This window comes from Lepidochelys olivacea (genome assembly GCF_965140295.1).
Source record: "Lepidochelys olivacea isolate rLepOli2 genome assembly, chromosome: 18".
In the NCBI taxonomy this organism is placed as follows: Eukaryota; Metazoa; Chordata; order Testudines; family Cheloniidae; genus Lepidochelys; species Lepidochelys olivacea.
The window spans coordinates 24428382-24452087 of record NC_140428.1 but is presented as its reverse complement, the minus strand read 5'-3'; the positions used below and the strand labels follow the sequence as shown (position 1 = coordinate 24452087).

Genomic DNA, 23706 nt, shown 5'->3' with positions numbered 1-23706 from the left:
ATGAGAGCAGCCCTCACAGTTGAGAAGCGAGTGGCGATAGCCCTGTGGAAGCTTGCAACGCCAGACAGCTACCGGTCAGTTGGGAATCAATTTGGAGTGGGCAAATCTACTGTGGGGGCTGCTGTGATGCAAGTAGCTCATGCAATCAAAGATCTTCTGATATCAAGGGTAGTGACCCTGGGAAATGTGCAGGTCATAGTGGATGGCTTTGCTGCAATGGGATTCCCTAACTGTGGTGGGGCTATAGACGGAACCCATATCCCTATCTTGGCACCGGAGCACCAAGCCGGCGAGTACATAAACCGCAAGGGGTACTTTTCGATAGTGCTGCAAGCTCTGGTGGATCACAAGGGACGTTTCACCAACATCAACGTGGGATGGCCGGGAAAGGTGCATGACGCTCGCATCTTCAGGAACTCTCGTCTGTTTCAAAAGCTGCAGGAAGGGACTTTCTTCCCAGACCAGAAAATAACTGTTGGGGATGTTGAAATGCCTATATGTATCCTTGGGGACCCAGCCTACCCCTTAATGCCATAGCTCATGAAGCCGTACACAGGCAGCCTGGACAGTAGTCAGGAGCTGTTCAACTACAGGCTGAGCAAGTGCAGAATGGTGGTAGAATGTGCATTTGGACGTTTAAAGGCGCGCTGGCGCAGTTTACTGACTCGCTTAGACCTCAGCGAAACCAATATTCCCACTGTTATTACTGCTTGCTGTGTGCTCCACAATATCTGTGAGAGTAAGGGGAGACGTTTATGGCGGGGTGGGAGATTGAGGCAAATCGCCTGGCTGCTGGTTACACGCAGCCAGACACCAGGGCGGTTAGAAGAGCTCAGGAGGGCGCGGTACGCATCAGAGAAGCTTTGAAAACCAGTTTCATGACTGGCCAGGCTACAGTGTGAAAGTTCTGTTTGTTTCTCCTTGATGAAACCCCCCGCCCCTTGGTTCACTCTACTTCCCTGTAAGCTAACCACCCTCCCCTCCTCCCTTTAATCACCGCTTGCAGAGGCAATAAAGTCATTGCTGCTTCACAGTCATGCATTCGTTATTCATTCATCACACAAATAGGGGGATGACTACCAAGGTATCCCAGGAGGGGTGGTGGAGGAGGGAAGGAAAATGCCACACAGCACTTTAAGCACAGCACTTTAAAAGTTTACAACTTTAAAATTTATTGAATGACAGCCTTCTTTTTTTTTGGGCAATCCTCTGTTGTGGAGTCGCTGGTTGGCCAGAGGCCCCCCCACCGCGTTCTTGGGCGTCTGGGTGTGGAGGCTATGGAACTTGGGGAGGAGGGCGGTTGGTTACAGAGGGGCAGCAGTGGCAGTCTGTGCTCCAGCTGCCTTTGCTGCAGCTCAACCATACACTGGAGCATTCTGGTTTGGTCCTGCAGCAGCCTCAGCATTGAATCCTGCCTTCTCTCATCACGCTGCCGCCACATTTGAGCTTCAGCCCTGTCTTCTGCCCGCCACTTACTCTCTTCAGCCCTCCACCTCTCCTCCCGGTCATTTTGTGCTTTCCTGCACTCTGACATTATTTGCCTCCACGCATTCGTCTGTGCTCTGTCAGTGTGGGAGGACAGCATTAGCTCGGAGAACATTTCATCTCGAGTGCGTTTTTTTTTCTTTCTAAGCTTCACTAGCCTCTGGGAAGGAGAAGATCCTGTGATCATTGAAACACATCCAGCTGGTGGAGAAAAAAAAAGGGACAGCGGTATTTAAAAAGACACATTTTATAAAACAGTCGCTACACTCTTTCAGGGTAAACCTTGCTGTTAACATTACATACATAGCACATGTGCTTTCGTTACAAGGTCGCATTTTGCCTCCTCCCACCGCGTGACTACCCCCTCAACCCTCCCCGTGGCTAACAGCGGGGAACATTTCTGTTCAGCCACAGGCAAACAGCACAGCAGGAATGTGTCCCTGAAGAAAAGCACCCTATTTCAACCAGGTGACCATGAATTATATCTCACTCTCCTGAGGATAACACAGAGAGAGAAAGAACGGATTTTGGTTGAATGCCAGCAAACATACACTGCAATGCTTTGTTCTACAGTGATTCCCGAGTATGTGTTACTGGCCTGGAGTGATAAAAGTGTCCTACCATGAAGGACGAAATAAGGCTGCCCTCCCCAGAAACCTTTTGCAAAGGCTTTAGGACTACATCTAGGAGAACCGCAAATGCCAGGGCAAAGTAATCCTTTCACATGCTTGCTTTTAAACCACGTATAGCATTTTAAAAGGTACACTCACCAGAGGTCCCTTCTCCGCCTGCTGGGTCCAGGAGGCAGCCTTGGGTGGGTTCGGGGGGTACTGGCTCCAGGTCTAGGGTGAGAAACAGTTCCTGGCTGTCGGGAAAACCAGTTTCTCCGCTTGCTGTGAGCTATCTACAACCTCCTCCTCCTCCTCATCTTCTTCGTCCCCAAAACCTGCTTCCGTATTGCCTCCATCTCCACTGAAGGAGTCAAACAACACGGCTGGGGTAGTGGTGGCTGAACCCCCTAAAATGGCATGCAGCTCATCATAGAAGCGGCATGTTTGGGGCTCTGACCCAGAGCGGCTGTTTGCCTCTCTGGTTTTCTGGTAGGCTTGCCTCAGCTCCTTCAGTTTCACGCGGCACTGCTTCGGGTCCCTGTTATGGCCTCTGTCCTTCATGCCCTGGGAGATTTTCACAAAGGTTTTGGCATTTCGAAAACTGGAACGGAGTTCTGATAGCACGGATTCCTCTCCCCAAACAGGTTTCAGAGTAGCAGCCGTGTTAGTCTGTATTCGCAAAAAGAAAAGGAGGACTTGTGGCACCTTAGAGACTAACCAATTTATTAGAGCATAAGCTTTCGTGAGCTACAGCTCACTTCCTCAGATGCATATCGTGGAAACTGCAGCAGGCTTTATATATACACAGAGAATATGAAACAATACCTATTCCCACCCCACTGTCCTGCTGGTAATAGCTTATCTAAAGTGATTTCCAGCACAAATCCAGGTTTTCTCACCCTCCACCCCCCCACACAAATTCACTCTCCTGCTGGTGATAGCCCATCCAAAGTGACAACTCTTTACACAATGTGCATGACAATCAAGCTGGGCTATTTCCTGCATAAATCCAGGTTCTCACTCCAGCGAGAAACTGCTGAATTGGAATTCATTTGCAAATTGGATACTATTAATTTAGGCTTAAATAGAGACTTGGAGTGGCTAAGTCATTATGCAAGGTAGCCTGTTTCCTCTTGTTTTTTCCTACCCCCCCCCCCAGATGTTCTGGTTTAACTTGGATTTTAACTTGAAGAGTGGTCAGTTTGGATGAGCTATTACCAGCAGGAGAGTGAGTTTCTGTGTGTATGGGGGTGGGGGGATGTGAGAACCTGGATTTATGCAGGAAATAGCCCAGCTTGATTGTCATGCACATTGTGTAAAGAGTTGTCACTTTGGATGGGCTATCACCAGCAGGAGAGTGAATTTGTGTGGGGGGGTGGAGGGTGAGAAAACCTGGATTTGTGCTGGAAATCACTTTAGATAAGCTATTACCAGCAGGACAGTGGGGTGGGAATAGGTATTGTTTCATATTCTCTGTGTATATATAAAGCCTGCTGCAGTTTCCACGATATGCATCTGAGGAAGTGAGCTGTAGCTCACGAAAGCTTATGCTCTAATAAATTGGTTAGTCTCTAAGGTGCCACAAGTCCTCCTTTTCTTTCTCCCCAAACAGCGATCAGATCCCGTACCTCCCGTTCGGTCCATGCTGGAGCTCTTTTGCGATTCTGGGACTCCATCATGGTCACCTGTGCTGATGAGCTCTGCATGGTCACCTGCAGCTTGCCACGCTGGCCAAACAGGAAATGAGATTCAAAAGTTCGCGGTTCTTTTCCTGTCTACCTGGCCAGTGCATCTGAGTTGAGAGTGCTGTCCAGAGCGGTCAGAATGGAGCACTCTGGGATAGCTCCCGGAGGCCAATACCATCGAATTGTGTCCACAGTACCCCAAATTCGAGCTGGGAACGTCGATTTAAGCGCTAATCCACTTGTCAGGGGTGGAGTAAGGAAATCGATTTTAAGAGCCCTTTAAGTCGAAATAAAGGGCTTCACTGTGTGGACGGGTGCAGGTTTAAATCGATTTAACGCTGCTAAATTCGACCTAAAGTCCTAGTGTAGACCAGGGCTAAGTTAAGTACTGAGTAGAGCTGGTTTGACAATATCCCTCCCCTGCCCTCCAAATTTGGGGATTTTCAGGTTTTGTTTTTTTACAAACAAATTGGAAAATTTCAGAAGAGATGGAAATTTTCAGCACATTGGTTTGTTGAGGAAAATGGCCATTTTCCATCCAATTTTTCAAATGAAATTTTTTTACTCTCAGTACAGTTACTGGTTGTGTTTGTACTCTACTTGTATTCAGACAGCCCAAGCTAAAATTCTCAAAGTTCCGTACTGGGATTAGTGTAACACCTGATGGAGTCTCTGTGGTGTGTCTCTTTTGCCTATCCCAGAGTCCTGATGAGGTACATGGATATGATGAGATGGGCCCAGGACATTACATGATGAATTGCAATGTGCTAATTGTAATTCTGGTCATTGTGAAATTGTCCTAATTAAAACCAGATTTTAGTGTAAGGAGAGAGGGGGTATATCTCCCTCTTCCACCACTTGTTACTCACTTTGGCTTCTGTGGATCTGCCTCATAGAGATGTTGCAAGGATAAATACAGTAGTGACTGAGGGTGCTCAGGTTCTATGGGCATAGGCCATAGAACTGCCTGAGGTAGGGTACCTCAATACAAATAGGGCACCCTGCCCCACTGCTCCTCAAGACTGATTTGGAGGGTGGTGCTTTCAGGTGTATTAAGTCTCTACAGCCATTTGAGTCCCAGATATCACCGCTGAGACTTGCCAAAACAGGCTGGAGGTTTGTTGATATGGAGGCTACCACCTGGACTAAGGCCCTGATTCTGCAAAGCACTGTATGCAAATGAACCCCTGCACCTGACCAGAGACCTGCTGAAGGCTGTGGGACTCTGTGCAGATGCTGGGGGCCTGCTCACATTGTAGGACTGATGCCTACAGCTCACTGCTCAACTCATTTCACATTCTAGCTCCTATTCCCAGGTGATCAAGTGGGGAGTGCAGCTCCCCCTCCCCGCCACAGATCCCCCAGCCTCCTTGGCTGGCGAGGTGAGAGCTCTCCCTGCTTCTTCAATCTGCTGCCCATTGCCAAGGTACAAAGGGCTAGCCAGGCACTCCCTACCACCCCCCAGGACAACTTGTGCTTGTTTATGGTACGGACTGGCACCATCTGAATAATGAAACCATGTCAGGAACCCTCCCAACAACCCTGTGAAGTAGGCAAGTAAAATTATTCCCAAAAGAGCCAGTAGCCTGCATTGCATAGGAGGCTTTATTAGCAAACAAGTGCTGGGAAGTTACCACCACTGAAGGTTTGTGGCCATGATGGGAAGAAATATTAAACCTGCTCTCAATTATCTTATAATTGGTCTGGTGGGGAGGCTGGTGGTTTCCAGGAAGCTGGGGGATTTCCCCAAGGCAGCTTAGGGAAAGAATTACCCCCTGGTGAACTGTGCTTGTTCAAAATCAACATAAAGATAGATTTGAAAAAATATTTGCTTATTTTACTTAAGAGGTGAGTGAAGGGAGAGCCCTAGAGAGTTAAAAGGAAAGACCAAGCTAGTAAATAAAGATGAGATATTAGGAATCAAAGAGAGAGAGAGAGAGTCCTTCATGTTTGGACACAGGGTCTGTTCAGACTAGTAGTGATTGGGACAGGGAAAATTTCCTAAGGAGGGGAGATGACCATGGACTCTAGAGGAATGTTTCTGTGATTGCATTGCTGGAACAGAGTGAAGGCCTTTTGTTGCATAAGAAGAGCATATAGGTGCAAGAAATCTAGTGGTACCCTTAGCTGAGCATCAGATGGGTGCTGTGTGAGCTCTTCATGTTGTCTCAGAGCTGGTAGAAATAAGTAACATTTGCTCACTGACCAAAGCAAGTGTGGTGAGCTTGAGGAGTCATTTGAGGATGTGATTCGTGGCTGCTGGAGTAAGACAAGAACTGGTCTGGACAGTGTTTTGTGGATAAAAGCAAAGCCTCTTTGAAATCTATGAATATGTGTACTCTGCCTGCTTGAACTATCCTGTACTGGAGGGTTGTGTGCTATGGAAAATACTATGGACCCATTCATAATTACCCTAGGACAAGAAGGCCCCGATCCCTCACTGAGGCCTCTAGGCATTAGTGCAATGCAAATATATAATAGGCTAAAGAAGACTGTCAATCATATTTTCAATGATGTCTGAGCTTTGTAGATGCCAAAAAAAACCCCTCGCTGTTCAGGTCTCTGAATCAGCATGGAAAGAATGGTTTCTGAAAAGCCACTGGATTGTGTCACTTGCAAACTGAGCTCAGTTTTACTCCTGCCTGTGAGATAGCATTTGTTTAGGCGTGGTCTATATAAGAGAGTTGAGATTGTTTAACTTAAATCAGTTTAAAAATTGGACTCTCTTATTTTGGTTAAGAGTGGCTCATTGCTGTTTTAGCTTAAGCTGATTCCCAATTTATTTAAGCTACACTGCAATAAATCTGGTTTAAATTGAACTAAGAGTGTCCGCACAGGGGTTTGCACTAGATTAACTAAATCAGTTTAAAATCACATCTTTAGTTAAACCATTGCAACATATATGTTCCTCAAATATAGTCCAAAACCACAACTGCTGCCTTTTGAGTGTTTGTCTTCAGGTGAATATCTTCACTTGACTACAGTACTTCATTTCAATAACCTCTTGATGCAGGAGGAAGAGTCCTAGTTCTTATGCAGAAATAAGCACTATGTTCAGTTCACAGGGTAGCACATGCTTTTGGCCAGAGATCCTATGAGCTTCCCCCTTCCTCCCCACCAGCAAGAGTTGAGCGTTGGGTCTTCTGAATTTAAAAAGCTTTATGGAGCAAGAGGGTACAGATAGGTTAGAAGAAATAACTTCTAGTTCATTCTAAAATATAGGGGCAAACAGCTGGATTATCAAAGGTATTTGGTATCTAAAGTGGCAGATAGGCACCAAATGGATTTTCAAAAGTGCCATCTGCACCTTTAGGTGCCTAAATATTTTTGAAAATTTGGCCCACAATGAACAGTGCATGTGCCAGGACGGACCAATTCCCTAGTGCTTTCTCCTGACTTAATAGCTTGCTTTAACCCACTTGTACTCTGGAGCACAGACATGCAGTGTTACAAGGATTCCTTCTGCTTTCCCCAAGTCCAATGCCCTTCCCCTTATGTGCTATGCTCTTGGTTCAGAACCAGCTTGCAGCATTACAAACTTTTCCATCTGCTACCCAGCCCTGACTGCATCTCTTCACAGGTTTCCTCAATGTTTTTCCAAGCCCACTTGAAACACTGAATTATTGTGAGCTTGAAATTCAGTGCAATGTGACTCATGTTCTCATGCACTCCCTCGGGTAGCTTTATTTAGTCCGCCATGCAGAAGTGAAGTTTAGGCATTTCTAACCAAGGTGTGAACTCTTTTTGAGATGGATAAAAGTAGGTGTGGACCTGGGAGCAATTCTCAGTCCCAGGAATGATTTATGCAGGAGAAGTGAGAGTCCTGGCAAAGCACATGCATTCCTTTCCTAAGTACACTATGTTCCTTTCACAGGACTCTTTAAAGCCATATTGGAAAAACCTTCTTTATAAAGTTTATTAATAAACATAAATTATGGCTCTTGTACAATTTCCATGGCCCAAAACAGCTTCCTTGAATAACTGAATCTGTCCTGCAAGAGCTTCCACGCCTGCTGTGAGAGGAGTCTCTCAGCTGTGCTCTGGTCTGTAGCTTCCTCCTGCTGTGAATGCCAGGTGAAGTTCCTCAGACTTGGGTAGTGTGTGAGTGGTGTTCAGAGACATCTCCAGATCACGGCATCTTGAGAGGAATTGCAGCCCTTGCAGGTGAAGGTGTCTAGGAAGGATCTTTGTAACAAAGGATATGGTTCTTCTGCAGGACTCTACTGAACAAGCTTAAAGGATTCTCCAGTCATCATGGCCACAAACTCTGAGAGGGAGAGAACCATAGACAAGGCAGGATTTATTAGCCTCAACTTGTGCTGTTGGCACAAGCCATAGAGTGGGTTCATCACAGGTTGACAGGGCAAGGAGCACTGCAGGATACTTATATAACGCTCACTCAGCAAGATGGGCCTGACGCACCACAGGGACAGGAGTTGGATTCTTTTTGGCTAAATAGTGCTTTGTTCATTGAAATCTGAATTTCCAGAGGTTGGGATTTGCTCCAGAAGTTGAAGGGGATCCCCTCTTTTGTCACATCACATGCATCCTTGTTGCCCAGTTCTATGCTCAGACCACGGGGCAAATTCTCTGATGCAGCTCCACTGAAGTCACTAGGGTGATGACAGCAGAGAACAAGCCCTACCGGAATCTTTGCAAATGTAGTAGGTTTTTTAGTGTCATGACACAATCATTAGTTCAGAGCAAAGATGAAGGTCTCATCCAAAGGCCATTGGAGTCTATGGGAGTCTTTAAATTGCCTTGGGTAAATTTTTTTTAATTGGCTTTATTGGCTAAGTGCAGTGGGAGGGCTGCCTCTGATACTGTAATATTTTCCCTTCCAGTTAAAGAATGGCATGAGCAATTTCTTTTGCACATCTCACAAGAATCTCGCCTCCCTCTTTCAGTGGGAATTTGCCTGCTCAGCTCTCACCTGAAGAGAATTGTTAGTGTGAAACTGACAGAACCTTAGTTACATGGCACCTCAAATGAAATGCCGGAGCATTCAAAAATAAACCAGCAGCAATGCAGCCCCGATGGCTTCATTTTCACCCCTCTGGCTCTTTAGTGAGAAAATGGCTTGTGCCAAGCTGGTGCTGTCAGGCTGTCAAGGCAAGTTCTGCTATGCTGTAACAAACTTTGAGGACCTAATTAAGCTGTCAGCCATTGTTAGAGATAAGCCTCTCACCCCTGCTTTGCCTCTGCTTCTTCCAGACAAAGTGCTCCCCCAGCACTGGCAACATACATCTGTGATAAACAGGGAATTTCACATTGTGGCAAACGGAGGTGGAAACCGAACATGTCGACATAAAAAGCAGTTTGAGTTGGGCCTGAATTGCGCTCCTGCATCCGGACTTCCCCAAACCTTAGGGAAGTTCAGACCTGAATCCAAACTTTGCATATTGAGCCCTTCTGCTACCCCCCTTTTTCTTTTGTACATCCGTTTGTGTAGTTGAAGGGCCTCCTTCCCTACCTCCTTCTGCTCCACAATGGCCTGCTTGAGATGGTAGTGAACATACCAGAGATCCGGCAAGAAGACGTCGGAGTAGGAGGAGCAGGATGGCGGTTGTTAGGGCAGGGAGCAGGTGGTTATATTAAAGAGAGGAATGTGGTCCAATGATCTAAACACAGGGCTGAAAGCCAGGAACTCCTAAGCTCTAATCTTGGCTCACTTTCTGGCCTTGGGCACATCACTATGAAGGTATCTATAAAATGGAGGTAATTTGATGTTGGGATTAATTTATATTTGTAGAACTTCCCAAGGATGAAAAGGAATGTAAACCCTCATGCTTAACAGCCCAAGCCAACCTCTAACTAATGAGAGGTTTGAGAAGGCACTCCCTCGATGGGCAGATTATTGAACTATGGGATTTCTCTAAAGCAGCTGGGGCCAGCCATTCACAGAAAGGATAATGGACAAGATGAACCACATGTCTGAGCTGGTGCAGCTGTACCTGTGTTTCTAAAGAGCTACCCAGTATAAGGACTCAGTATTATTAGGGCATATTCATTCATGAAACCAAATTTCTGTTCATCTTCTAATGAAGAACAGAGAAATATTAAATTTCTGAAAGCAATACTGTATTAATAAAAAGACAGTGTAGTGAGACATCCAAAATCTCTGTAACAAATCCAAAGTCTTTCCAGGAAGTCTGACTAATGTACCAATAATGGGTTGGTATTGTGATCTCTTTCTGCTGTATGCTTCTACTGCCTTCTGCTGAAAGGTCAGATAAAATGCATTGTGGTTGCATTAAACTCTACCACTTATTGACCAGTCTTTTAATGTCAATCCAAACCATGAACAGATATTATTCCAATGCTTTCCGATTGCATTGGGAATGGCAGCAGATTTCTTTGAAGATTGAAGGCACAGAAATTTTTTTGAGCAGGGGGTTGGACTAGATTACCTCCTGTGGTCCCTTCTAACCCTGATACTCTATGATTCTAAATAAAAAATGGTTTCACACAGACCATAAATGTCATATAGATAAATTATTTTGGAGGAGCAGATAAATCCTCTTGAATTCTGCTATATAAATCACATCGCTGACAAATGAATGTTCATGTACTTTAGTCCCCATTTTTCTTGTTACAGGAAGAACTACTTAACTGGAGAGTTTGGTTTCCTTAATCAATATTTTAAAGTTAATTTAGTGCTGGTGAAAGGTGCTAGATTATCAGTCCTGAAGTCACATCTATTTAGAACTCGCAACACACACAGAGGCCATACTTTTCAAGCATGACTAGTAATTTTGGAATCCTAGCTTGAAACGCCTTAAAGGAGCCTGATTTTCAGACAGTGCTGAACACCCGGCCTCTGAAAATCAAGCCCCTTTAACGTGTCTCAAGTTGGGTACCCAAAACTGAGGCAATCATAATCACTGGTCACTTTTTAAAAGTCTTGTTAAATCCACTTCACAAACATTCTCTAATTAACCTTCACAAACCCTCCTAAGAGATAAGAAAATATTTTCCTCACTTGGGTGGGCGAAGGAGGGAAGAGGAAGAGGGGGAGGGAGGGCCACACAAAGTCATGGGGATTCAGGCACAAAGAGGTTAAGTGAATTTCCCAAGGTCACAGAGGGAGTCGGTGTCAAAGCCAGCATTAGAACTCAGCCCTATGTCCTAGACAACACATCCCTCTCACAGTTGCATGACACTGTCTGTGTGGAATACACCCACCTAGTCAAAATGGGTGACTCCTGTGGGCAAAGCTTCTGAGTAAGGCAAGACGGATCCAAGACTGCTGACTACAGGCTATTCAGAATAATCTTCCCAGTGCACCTTTCATTTGCTAAAGAGTCTTGTGTATGGATACTATACCTTCATAATCAATTGTTCCATCTCCATCCTTATCAGCTTCTTTCATCATCAGTTCAGCCTCCTGTTCATTTAGTGGTTCTCCAGCATTCATCAGTACATACCTAAAAATACAGACCAAATCTGGCAATACTTTGCCCTTCATAGGTAAATTTCAAACCACTTTGCAAACATGAACTTCTTCCTGTCAACTCTCAAAGGTAGGTATTTAGGTGCATTTTACAAGTGGGGAAATTGAGGCATGGAGTGGATATGTCACTTGGCCAAGGTCAAACATAACCTAATTTTCAGAAGTTGTAAGCACCTACAACTCCAATTAAAGTGAATGGGAGCGGCAAGTGATCAGCACCTCTGAAAATCTCAGTCACAGCATAACAATGGTAAAACAAGTAATTAAACCCAGAAGTCCTGATTCCCAGTCCCCTACTTTAACCATTAGCCCACACTTATGGTGTACTCTGTTCATATTCTAATGGAAAACCTGCATAGAATTATGGCAATAAACATTCAAGTGACCACACACAGTATCACACAAGTGAGAGATGGTAAAGCCCTATTAAGTGATCTGGATTAAGATTGTTCCTCACAGTGTCTATTCTAGTGCATTGTCTATTTCCAACCCCAACACAAACAGAAACTTGAGATGTTGTGATCCCACTTAGTGAAGAAAAATAGTTCTTGAAATCTCGCCCATGAGTCTCAGAATTCTGATCCTAAATAAAGCCTGGACTGGCCAATCACAAACTCTCAGATACAGAATTAATCCTGTGTGTATCTGTAGACATGGGCATAGAACAGCTAACACCAGCTTTCAGCATGAAAGGAAACCTAATTCACCAAGGCATGATACTTCCATACAGATCTTTAGTCGATGTAAGAAAACACACATTTATCCAAGTGTCCCGGGGGCTGTTGCAGCTTTGTAAGGATTGTAGTATCTTGTACGTGTCAGGACACAAAAGCGTGCTGGATATTATTGCCCCGACCCATCTTGCTATGTTCTGCTTGCTGAGTTGTAATGCATACAGGCAATCATGCCTGCCATGTGCTTGGTGCGTAATTCAAAGTCAGGGAGGCAATTTCCATCATCAGAGCACATTGATGATCCACAGACCAAAGCAGTCAGAGAAGCTCACTGTCATGAAAAGAAAAGGAGTACTTGTGGCACCTTAGAGACTAACCAATTTATTTGAGCATAAGCTTTCGTGAGCTACAGCTCACTTCATCGGATGCATACTGTGGAAAATACAGAAGATGTTCTTATATATACAAACCATGAAAGATCTTCAAAGCAGTGTTCCTGTCCTTGGGGGAAAGGTGAGGGGAATAAGGGCACCAGTACTGTTCACTCTTGAGTTGAAATAATGTCAAGGTAATATTTAAAGTTTTTTTTCTTTTGTTGAAACATCATGTGAGTTGGGAAAATAGAAATCATTAGAACAGCACAGGCTGGGGCCTGAAGCCATTTCCCAAGGAGTTCAAGGCCAGATTTCCAAGTGGTCAGCACCCTCTTGGGGCCAGATTTTCAAAAGAACCCAGCACAAAAAATGCATCCAACCTGGTGAGAACTTTTGAAAATCTGACCTTTAGTGTGAAAATGAGAAACAACTGGGTGCTGAGCACTTTCTGGCCTTGTTGGCCAAGTCATTGATTGTCCTAGCTCTATGCCCATGAAAGGGTAGAACAGTCAGAACAATCTTGCTTTTCCAGCGGAATTATGGCTAATGTATTCATTTCCTTTTGAATGGCTAGCAATGAAGGTTTCTTTTAGGATTCTACAGGAGCCTGAAGCCTGCACTAGCTCTCTTGGAACTTACTGTCGCACAAACTGCATAGCTCCTCTGATTCTGCCAGCTTTGGTAGCTTGAAGCTTTGAGGCAAATCCCAGGCTTTTTAAATTAAAGAATGTTTGTTTTCTTTCCTTATCAAGGACAAGTTCTGAGGATGTTAAACAATCTGGAACCTTGTGTCTGAATGATAAACACAAACATTTCCAAGCTGCATGCCTCCTTTTTTACACATTTATGAACAGGAGCTTGATTAATGCTCATTAACCAGAGGAATATTTGCCTATGACATGACCTTGAGTTAGCTAAATGCATTAATCTTTTCCAGCCTAATAGACATCTTTTTCATATCCATATGGAAATCTAGGTTAATTTCAAAGTGAAGAGTAGAAACATTTGCTACTTTTATAAAGTGATCTTTTAATTTTTTTCATTTCTTTTTATCCTTTTTTTCTTTTATTGTTGCCTTTTTCTTTTGTTCTTACTGTGTTGGTAAATTCTTAGTTTTGTTTGTTGTTGATAATACAAAGAGCAAGAAACTCAGCTGGTGAAATCAGCATAGCTTCAATGGAGAGATGTCATTTTATGTCTTCTGAAGACATAGTCTAGAGACTGTTCATTCGTATTAGAGCTGAGCACATGACTTATTTGGCTAATTTCTTTTCACAAATTGTCTGCTAATGGCTTAAAGATTTTTCTTCGATATGCTAGTTATTTTAAATGATTAACAGAATAATTTCTGTGAATGATTCTTGGTTCCTAGTTTGCTCATTTACTATTCAATCTTTGAGATGTGTTGAATGGTTTGATCGGTCACATGGTATCTTTGTTTTATGTATGGTAGCTAAGGTTTCCAATATGATTTTACAATTTCAGAAAATAGTCTCTCCACATCTGACTTAAATTCACTATTTCTGCCAATATTCTTACCAGTAAACTTGTTTGCTAACATAGTCTCTGAAAGATAACAAAAAGTCATGCAAACATAGAATAAACATGTTAATCTAAAAATCTGAATGAAGATTCATGAGAATTTTTTCTTTTCATTATTCACCAGCTCTGATTGCTGTTTCAGTTGATCATGTGTTCTTTGGAATGTAACTTTCATAGATCTGTATGTCAGTGTAATTCAGACATATGGACCTTGATCTTTTGGAAACACTGAACATTCAAGGAAAAAATCCTGTCTGGAACATCTCAACTGGACAGTAAAATAGCATCAAGATAAATCCAATTTTCGGGGTCTAAATCCGTCAGTTTGTCAATCTGGAGTCCAGTGGCAAACTCAGATATTGACTGGGTGTTGAGATCCCAGTACCTGTTCTGCCTTTCCAAAGCTTCAGCATTCCTCTTCCTATTTTAAAGGCATGGTCTGTTCCTGACTTGTAATTCAATGGGAGTTGGGTATGTTCAGCATCATGCAGAATCAGGCCCATATTTTCATACCTTCAGGAAGTCTGCTACTTACTTGAGTGTATTCCAATCAATGTAGCCTTTGTGTTCCTTATCAAAGACCTTGAATGCTGCCCTCAGCTCTTCATCCTGGTTTTTAGCCTTTTCATGATAAATGCCCATCAAAACCAGAAAACTGTCGCAGTTGAAGGTGCCCTTATCTAAAAGAACAACAAAGCACTAGGGTACATTAACATGCTAGTCATTGAGAAGCAGTCTAGTTAGGGTCTATCCTGCCTTGTAGATTCCTCTTGTGAACCACAGAACCTGGGCAGCTCAACACACTGGTTTCAGGGTAGGAAATATAGTAAAAGATAGGACCGGAGGAGGTTCTTACTGTCTTTGTCCACCTCCTTTGCCATTGTCACCAGCTCTCTCTTGGTTGGGTTGATTCCCATCAAGCTCATAAGCTTCTCCAGTTCATCTGTTTTCACTAGCCCGTTGCCCTCTTCATCAAACATCTCGAAGACGCCTTTGTACTCTGTTATCTGCTCTGGTGTCAGTGTCTCAACCTATGTGGAAAGGAATAAATCAAAAGGTCTGTGCCAGCTTCCAATAATTTTCTAGTTAGATGTGCTCAGTAATGTGCAGGAGGAAACACAACCAGCAGGGTCATCAGGCAAGGGGCTAAGCTAAAAGCACAGAACACAGAGTATGTGCAAGAGAGTAATCTAACTAATGTGATTCTTATGGTCTGCTATCTCATGAAGCACCAGTGACAGGAAAAATACATTATTCTATACATCATTTGAAAGCTGGGACTCTTGAAATGGTTACTAGTCCCTCAGACCAGCCAAAAATGTGGGCCATCAGAGACCATTTACCAAACAGGACAGCTTGCTTTCCAGTATACAAAGAATTTTCATGTTTCAGAGTAGCAGCCGCAGAGTAGTAGTCTGTATCCGCAAAAAGAAAAGGAGGACTTGTGGCACCTGAGAGACTAACAAATTTATTTGAGCATAAGCTTTCGTGAGCTACAGCTCACTTCATCAGATGCATCCAATGAAGTGAGCTGTAGCTCACGAAAGCTTATGCTCAAATAAATTTGTTAGTCTCTCAGGTGCCACAAGTCCTCCTTTTTTAAAGAATTTCATGCTACTCCACTCCTGAATCATGACCTAAGTGAGGAGTGGGAGTCTGAGTGCCAAGTGCTGTTAATGATTAGAACAGGGAATGGGGAGTGTTAGGATGGGGTTAAAGTTAGCTGGTCTTTTGAGAATAAGAACATGATTGATGGTCTTTTCTGCTGAGGCCAGCCTGGTAGCTGTAGGAGGTGTCTGGTAGCTGTCTACAAGGTGTTCAAGTATTTGTTTTTTAAATGGTAGCCCCAGAGTCTTCAAAGGAGCCATGATGGGAGAAAGATCTGACATAGCTTTTAAAAGACTATTCTCTGACATACGTTACAGTAAGAGCTGCCCAGAGACCTGCGCTAAAAATTTGAAAATGAAGATCTCCCTGCCAACTAACAGAGTGGAGACTGGAGTCTCTGCTACAGATTTGTGGCATTTGATCAGTTCATGCATCCGGCTCCCCGGAGAAGTGTTGGGTCTATATTTAACTTGCTCATAGTTGACTGGGGGGGAAAGGGGAGGTAAGCAGGGAACACTTACTGAGTCTGCTCCTTCTCTCTCTTTACCATCCTCCCCCCCCCCACAGTACAGAGAGTTGTTTGTTCCACCCCCAGGCCAGTGGTACGGCAGACATGTTGTTATCCACAGAGCCTTGCTATCAGAATAGTACCTAGGGGGATATATAGATCCTCTCTAAAGGAAGGCTGGAAATTGGTCTTGCACCATATCCAGGGTGGTTCAGATGCAAGCTCCATTTGATCCAAACAGCCAGTGCTTTATTCCCTATCATAGTGAAGTACCCAAGGCCACTTCCCAAAGCCAGCACTGCATTCTCTATTACCCTGAAGTCCCTGGGATTAGTGCCCAGTCCCACATATTTCCCGACTGTATTGAATTTTTCTGATTCATGGTAGCCCACCTTCAGTCACTGCAACCAGCAAGCCATTTAAATAGTTTGTGGACCTAAAAGCAACACCATATCCTCCTCACTGACAGAGATTGTCAATTACAAGGTAATAAGCTTTCCACTTGCTATAGCAGCCCAGCCTGGGAAGTTATTTTTCTGAGTTCTGTGTAACAGAGAGGTTGAGTGAATGTTGTCTTGTTTCTCTAAAGTAGCTGGCCTCAGAGACGACAACATCCTGCCACCTACTCATAGTTAAAGACAGTATTACTATAGCTCAAAGGGTAGCAATTGGTGTGGTAGGTCACAGGTTCAAACCCTGCTGATGACCATGTTATGTAGCCATGGTCTATTGCATGACCCAGCAGATACCCTTCCTACTACATATCAGCCATATCAGATCAACTAGTGATCTGTCTCGTTTGTATCTCTAACAGTGGCCTCAATCAGATGCTTGAGAGGAGGGTGCTAGAGTCCTCTTAGTGAACAATAAAGAACAGGTGGTCCACAGGTGAAATTTCATCCTCATTCCCCTCAGTTGGAGGTTAACTTGTGCCCTGAAGCATAAGAATTAAATATCATTTAGATATGACCATCCTGGTTTGATATGTGATGTAACTGTTGTGTTCTTGTTATCCAGATAAATGGCTAATCTTCTTTTGACTCCTCCTAAGCTTCCTGCCTCAGGGATGTCTTGTGGCAGTGAATTCCACAGGGTGATTGTGATGTGTACCCCAAAAAAAGGGATTTCCTCTATCAGGTTTAAGTTTTTTGCCTCTCAATTTTATTGAAATTCCCTTGTTCTTGTACTGAGAGAGGGTGGATAGAAACCGTCTCACCAATTCACCTTTGCTATTCATTTCTTTTTGTACCTCTATCATGCCTACTTCTTTGTTAAGCACTGTATAAGAGCTAAGTATTATTAATTATTATTCATCTCCTCTCTAAACAGTCTTAGTCTGCATAGTCTCTGTTCACACGGACATCCTTCCAGGCCTCCCATTTCTATCACCCATCTCTGAAAGAAGAAGCAAAAGTGTTCTGTTTCTAGAGATAGTGTGAACAGAACTGAATTAGAAAATGGCATGGTGATATTTTAAGCATCTTCCATCCCATTCTTTAAACATTGTCACATTATGTTTGCTTTTTTAACTGCCACTGAGCAGCTGTTCTCAGCTGAGCTGCCAACAGTAAACCAACCAATTTATTTGAGCATAAGCTGTAGCTCACGAAAGCTTATGCTCAAATAAATTGGTTAGTCTCTAAGGTGCCACAAGTACTCCTTTTCTTTTTGCGAATACAGACTAACACGGCTGTTACTCTGAAACCAACAGTAAACCCAGATCTTTCTCCCTGAGTAGTTAGTTAATTTAAAAAACAGCAGTGTATATGGGTGGTTCAAATTATTCCTTATTACTTCATTTGTCAACATTAGAGCTTGTAGAAAAACAGAAAAAATTGTGAATTATTTTTAATTTTTTGTGTGAGAACTTTTGAATTAAAAGATAAAGAGCCTATAATATAAAGTCATTGAAAAGAGGAATTTTTCTGTCAAAAACTTTCATTAAAATTGGAATATTTTCAAGCAGCTCTAATCAACATTAAATTACCTAACCCCCCAAAAAAAACCCACAAAAAATGAGTAATTGTGGCACCTTAGAGACTAATAAATTTATTTGAGCATAAGCTTTCGTGGGCTAGAACCCACTTCATCGGCTTATGCTCAAATAAATTTGTTAGTCTTTAAGGTGCCACAAGGACTCCTCGTTCTTTTTGCTGATACAGACTAACATAGCTGCCCCTCTGAAACCTATTAAATTCTCTGTGCCATCATGCTGCGCATTTACCTAGTTTTGAGTTCTGATGATCCTGATGAGGTCATAGAACATGGGCAGGTAGGCATTTTGAACATTTTACCCACATGCTCATATGTTCTAGAAGACACGACAGCATACAAGTAAGAGTTGAAGTTTAAGGGGGAACCTGAGAGGTTATAAGGAAGATTTTGGAAGACAAGGTTACAGAGAGAGGCTATGAGGAAAATTTGCCAATAGCCAAAGTCTCAATTTCAAAAGCCCACCTTGATTATCACTACAAAAGGTTTCTCCTCCCTCTTCCGCCCCCTTCCCCCCCCCCCCCCGCTCTCCTGCTTAATAGCTCACCTTAAGTGATCACTCTGGTTACAGTGTGTATGGTAACACCCATTGTTTCATGTTCTCTATGTATAAAAATCTCCCCGCTGTATTTTCCACTGAATGCATCCAATGAAGTGAGCTGTAGCTCACGAAAGCTTATGCTCAAATAAATTTGTTAGTCTCTAAGGTGCCACAAGTACTCCTTTTCTTTTTAAAAGCAACTGAGGCACTCAGCCTAAATGCCATTGATTTTCCAATGGGACTTAGGCTCCTAACTGGTGAACTCACTTTTGAAAATGAGATGTAAGAGCTGAAATCACTTGAAAATTTTGCCCACGATAGCTGACCTGTTCTAACACACCTTTACATCCTAATCTAGACAAAGCCTGAATAGGTTTTAAACATGTTAGTGTCTGTCCAGAGTGGTAAATGCTTATACTGATCATTGAATGTTTCTGTCTCTGGTCTCCCACTGCAAACATCAACCTGGTAAGAGATTTAACTTGTCAAAACTGCTGGGGTGAAACTTCTAACCACTTTTATAGTGCTGCACAGTACATGACAGGACATAACCGACAAACAACAAATCCAGTGGGTGACACTAGAGGGCGGTGCTGCACTTTTTAGTGACTTGCATTGTTACAGCAGGTTTCAGAGTAACAGCCCTGTTAGTCTGTATTTGCAAAAAGAAAAGGAGTACTTGTGGCACCTTAGAGACTAACCAATTTATGAAAGCTCATGCTCAAATAAATTGGTTAGTCTCTAAGGTTCCACAAGTACTCCTTTTCTTATTGTTACAGCAATGATGAGAATGGGTTTGTGAACAATGAGAGCTGGAGTTTTGCCAAGGGGAAATGGCCGTGCTAAGGCCCAGTTTTGCAACCACCAAAAGTCCTCTGACTAGAGCGAGGCTGGTGCCTGTTTAAGGGGGTTGAGGGAGTAATAACAATTCCAGTCTGACTTCTGTTCCCCAGAATGCTTTCACTTTTACAACTCTTCCTGCTTGTAAGTCATCACCAGAACTTGCCTGGGGACTGATAGTCCCTAGCAGAGACAACATTTGAAGCAGAGTGACCCTGAAAAGCTACCATACCACATAAGGCCTCAGATCCAAATCTCAAATCCCAAAGGGCTGTTCAAAATCCATATCTGGATCCAGATCCAAATATTATTGCCTGCGCTCATCTGTGTTCGGGAGCTGTGTCAGCCTCACTCCTGGGCAGCTCTGCAAAGCCAGCCTAAAATCAACTGCCACGGGTAGCAATCTGCCCTGCATTTCACCACAGAGCTTCAGTTTATAGCATTGCTCCCGTGGTCCAGAGTCCAGGGCAAGGAAGATCTCCCTGTATCCTCATTACCAAAGCACATCTTGGGGAAAGAGCTGATGACAGTGCAGGAAGTGAAAGAAGGAAACGTGGTTTCAGATAGAGTGGAGAAAAGGCACAGATTCAAGGCGTGGCTCCTGCATTCCTAGCAGGAGGGAAGTTAAAGTATTTTATTCTCTAAAGGGCCTCCCCTCCCCCTCTCTCTAATTGCTTGTTTTAGCTACTGAGGCTATGGCATCTTTTCCTATTTATGCTCTCTACTCTTCCCCTTCTCCCTGCTTCTTAAGTGTGAATTCCAATTTATCTACCACTGCTGGCATTGCCAAAGTCAGTCTCTCCCTAATGTTGCTGCTGTGTTCTGGCATTTTGGTAAAGAGTGAGTGGTTCTTTGTAATATGCAGGTTAATAGTCTGTAGAAAGTTTTGTAATTCTTCAAGATCAGAGGGACTAGAGTGGGGCTAAAGTTCTAATGATTATTATAAATAATGTGCAAAGTATCTGATTATTTTTCTGTGCATTTTTACTTATCTTTATGCCCCTCCAGATCTTCAACCCTATCCTGACCTAGCAGAGATTCTCAGGCGAACATACTGCAACAGACGTCAGTAAGAGCTTTGGGCGTGGCTAGCAAAGGCAGGATTAGGTTCTCAACATCCCCTGAACTTCAGTTCATATGGAAAGTTGCTTTAAGCAGCTTTCAAATTTCACCATATAGCTCCTGAGAGCTTGGGTGCTGCTCATCAATTTCTCATCTTCAGATGCTAGGATACAGGCAGTTGTTCACTGTTTAAATCCTCATTTAAAAGATTTTCCTCAACTCAGTAGTTTTGGAAACACTTCGTCCCACCAGGGAATAAGATTGTGAATGAGGGATTCGGGAATTCCACCTAAATTCCTGCAGCAAACAAGGAGCTCTCGTTCCACTGTGAAAATAATACTTTGTATTTGTCTAGCATCTCCGCTCTGACGAGATCAATGCACTTTATACCTGTCAGTTGATTTTCACAACCCCCACTGTAGATGTTAAAATATAGCAAAGTAAAGTGACCAAGGTCAAAAAGCAAGCCAGTGGCAGAGATGGAATTAACACTCAAATCTCTTGAAGCCTAGTCCTGTGCTCTAGCCATTAGCTGATGCTGCATCTCTTAATTCCCTAAATGCCCAGCATATCCTTAATGGCAGCAAGCAGCGTGATACCTCATAATCAGCCACCTGATTCACCTTGTATGGTACAGGGCAAGTCTGGAAAAATATGGGATTTCTGAACTCATGTAGGTTATTAATGTTTATGAATTTGGGCCCCAAATAGAGTCTTTTTAGCTGCCACCTTCCGTTCTCCTTGCCAGAAAGGGGATGTCAGATTTTCCATTATAAATCGCTATTTTCAGGCATTTGTAATTCAACTACTGAAGATAAACCAAAATAAAAAAGATACCTCCTATTTGAAAATAATATTAATTGTGGCATTAATTGACCAAAGCTGGGAATGTGCAATGGAGACTAATGTTCTGTCTCCAGCTCCTGCTCCACTTTCCTCTGATGAGGCAGAAACCCTAAAGTTGCATTGATCTCCTAGTTCTTGCCTTGTGTCCTGATGCTAACTGCATCTAGCCATCAGTCTGGATATTTGACTCTACAGTTCCTGAAATCTTTAACAGAGGAAAAGGCAGAGCAATGAGACCCAACAAAGAAACTGATAAGTTAGTGAAGCCACCCACCCAGCCATGGGGTTTTTTGAGTTTATTTTCGTGAGCTTAATTTGATGCGGTTATGATTGTTCATGATTTCAGTTACTATTTTCCCCACAACGGCTGGTTCCCTGGTTATTTGTTGCAGGGGGTGTTTGGAACTTATGACTGATTTTCATTTAGGATCTGATTCTGTGCATTGCGGTCAATGAAACCAAGAGCAGATCCTTAATACAAAGGAACAATCCATTTGACATTTATGGTTTCACTTCTCCCAGCTGCGTATGGATGATCCTTAGTACTTTCCTCCTGTATTTTCAGTTCAACACAGGACGCTCCCTGCTTTCTATCAAAGTATTATGTAATATTGCTGTGTACTATTAAACAGCCACAATATTCCATCCCAGAGGTGGCTGCATTCAGCAATGAGTGAAGTGTTCTCTGTATTTGTACTGTTTTTATAGCCAGTTTTTAAAGTATTTTGAGATCTTTAGACAAGACACAGCATAAATGCCAGTAATTATTTATTAGAGCTATAGTCATCTAAACTCTGAATGTCTAAAACAGCATCCTTTCCTTTTGTGAAACATAGAGTACATGCTGAGTTGGTGTTAAATAACCTTTCAGAAAGCTCCAGGATCACCACATCTCCACTCATAAAGAATTAATCCTGCACGTTTTTCCTAGAAAATGCTTTAATTATTAAACACTTTTTTTAAAGTTTGCAAGAGAAATGAATTTAAATGGACATATTAAAAAATTCAAGAATTCTCTAATGAGGTAGTCATTCAAGATGAGGCAACTAACAAAATATGAGTCTAGTGTCTGTTAGAGCTGTTCAACATTGTTTTTATATCGTTTGTCTTAGAAAGGTCCATATTGTAATAGGTTTTCACATGAAGTCCTGAACAGGTTGTTTGAAAGGTGTTTAATCAATATCACAGGTCCACAGAAGAAATACTCCAATCATTACAGTTTAGGATAGCAAGGAAAGACAGTTCACTCACCATGTTTGCAGTGTCTAGGAAGGCTGCTCAGGATGTCAGTAACCTACCAGTAACAGTGTCTGCCCCAGATGGAAAGTGATCTCTCCCTTTTAGATCGTAGAAGAAGGTTAGGCCATCAGTCCCCAGGGAAAAATAGAGTCTTGGAAACCTTTTATGGCTTCAAGAGCTTAAGACAGGGAACCCTATTTTTGGAAGAATTTTATTTCTAACTACATCTGCTTAGAACATGAGTGAGACAGTCAGCTCACAGCCAAGATCCATTTTTAAGGATGGTTTTCTATTTACATTCTCCACCTTCCTGGGGGTGGTGGTATTCTAATAAGTGAAGATGGCAGTGTAACACATCAATAATCTATACCAGGCTGATAATCCAGCCTCTGTAACTGCAGACAAGTCACATGGGCTGAACCCTTTCCAAAGTGGCTACTGATTTGAAGTGTCTCCATTTCAGGGTGCCCAAATCAAGACATGGAGAACCTGATCAGCCAGGCCAGGGATCGGCAACCTTTGGCACGCGGCCCGTCAGGGAAATCCGTTGGTGGGCCGGGACGGTTTGTTTACCTGCAGCATCCGCAGGTTCAGCTGATCGCAGCTCCCACTGGCCGCAGTTCACTGCTCCAGGCCAGTGGGAGCTGTGGGAAGTGGCAGCCAGCACATCCCTCGGCCCACACTGCTTCCCACAGCCCCCATTGGCCTGGAACGGTGAACTGCAGCCAGTGGGAGCTGCGATTGGTCAAACGTGCAGATGCTGCAGGTAAACAAACCATCCCGGCCCACCAGCGGTTTTCCCTGACGGGCTGCGTGCCAAAGGCTGCCGATCCCTGAACGAGGCCCTTTGGAATTGAACTGCAGGTGCAGGTGATGGGTGCTCAGTACTTCTGAAAATCAGACCCTGGTGTCCCCACCTGGGCACCCAAAATCAGTGGCCACTTTTGAAAAGTTTGGCCTGAACAACTTTGGTCTCAGTGTTCCCATCTAAAAAAAATAGGAAGAATTTATTTACCTACTTTATAGTGATGAAAGCAAAATTCATATGAAGCTTACCTAATGTTTGTAAAGTGCTTAGAGATCATCAGCTGAAAGGTGCTGAGTTTATTTTAGTGAGTGCAAAGTTTTATTTATTGTCCTGATGAGGAAGAGAAATCCAATTCTCACTGAATGTGGGGATCATACAACTGTACAGCACAGTGCTTAAGCGTGGCAGTGGCCATTCCATGATATAACATGTACTGAT

General features: G+C 43.2%; 1 protein-coding gene across 1 annotated transcript in view; it reads right to left on the bottom strand.

Moving 5' to 3' along the window:
* Positions 1 to 1171: 1171 nt before the first annotated feature.
* CALML6 (calmodulin like 6) overlaps positions 1172 to 23706 on the bottom strand; it is a gene marked incomplete at its 3' end in the record, with an annotated part of 68560 nt that continues 46025 nt past the window's right edge. Inside the window, exons 3-7 of the mRNA XM_084652008.1 lie at positions 14681 to 14855; positions 14360 to 14504; positions 11108 to 11208; positions 2256 to 2327; positions 1172 to 1686 (exon numbers count right to left, since the gene is read on the bottom strand). Coding sequence (XP_084508134.1) covers positions 1172 to 1686; positions 2256 to 2327; positions 11108 to 11208; positions 14360 to 14504; positions 14681 to 14804 — 957 coding nt within the window. The 5' untranslated portion in view covers positions 14805 to 14855. The remainder of the gene's footprint in view (positions 1687 to 2255; positions 2328 to 11107; positions 11209 to 14359; positions 14505 to 14680; positions 14856 to 23706) is intronic.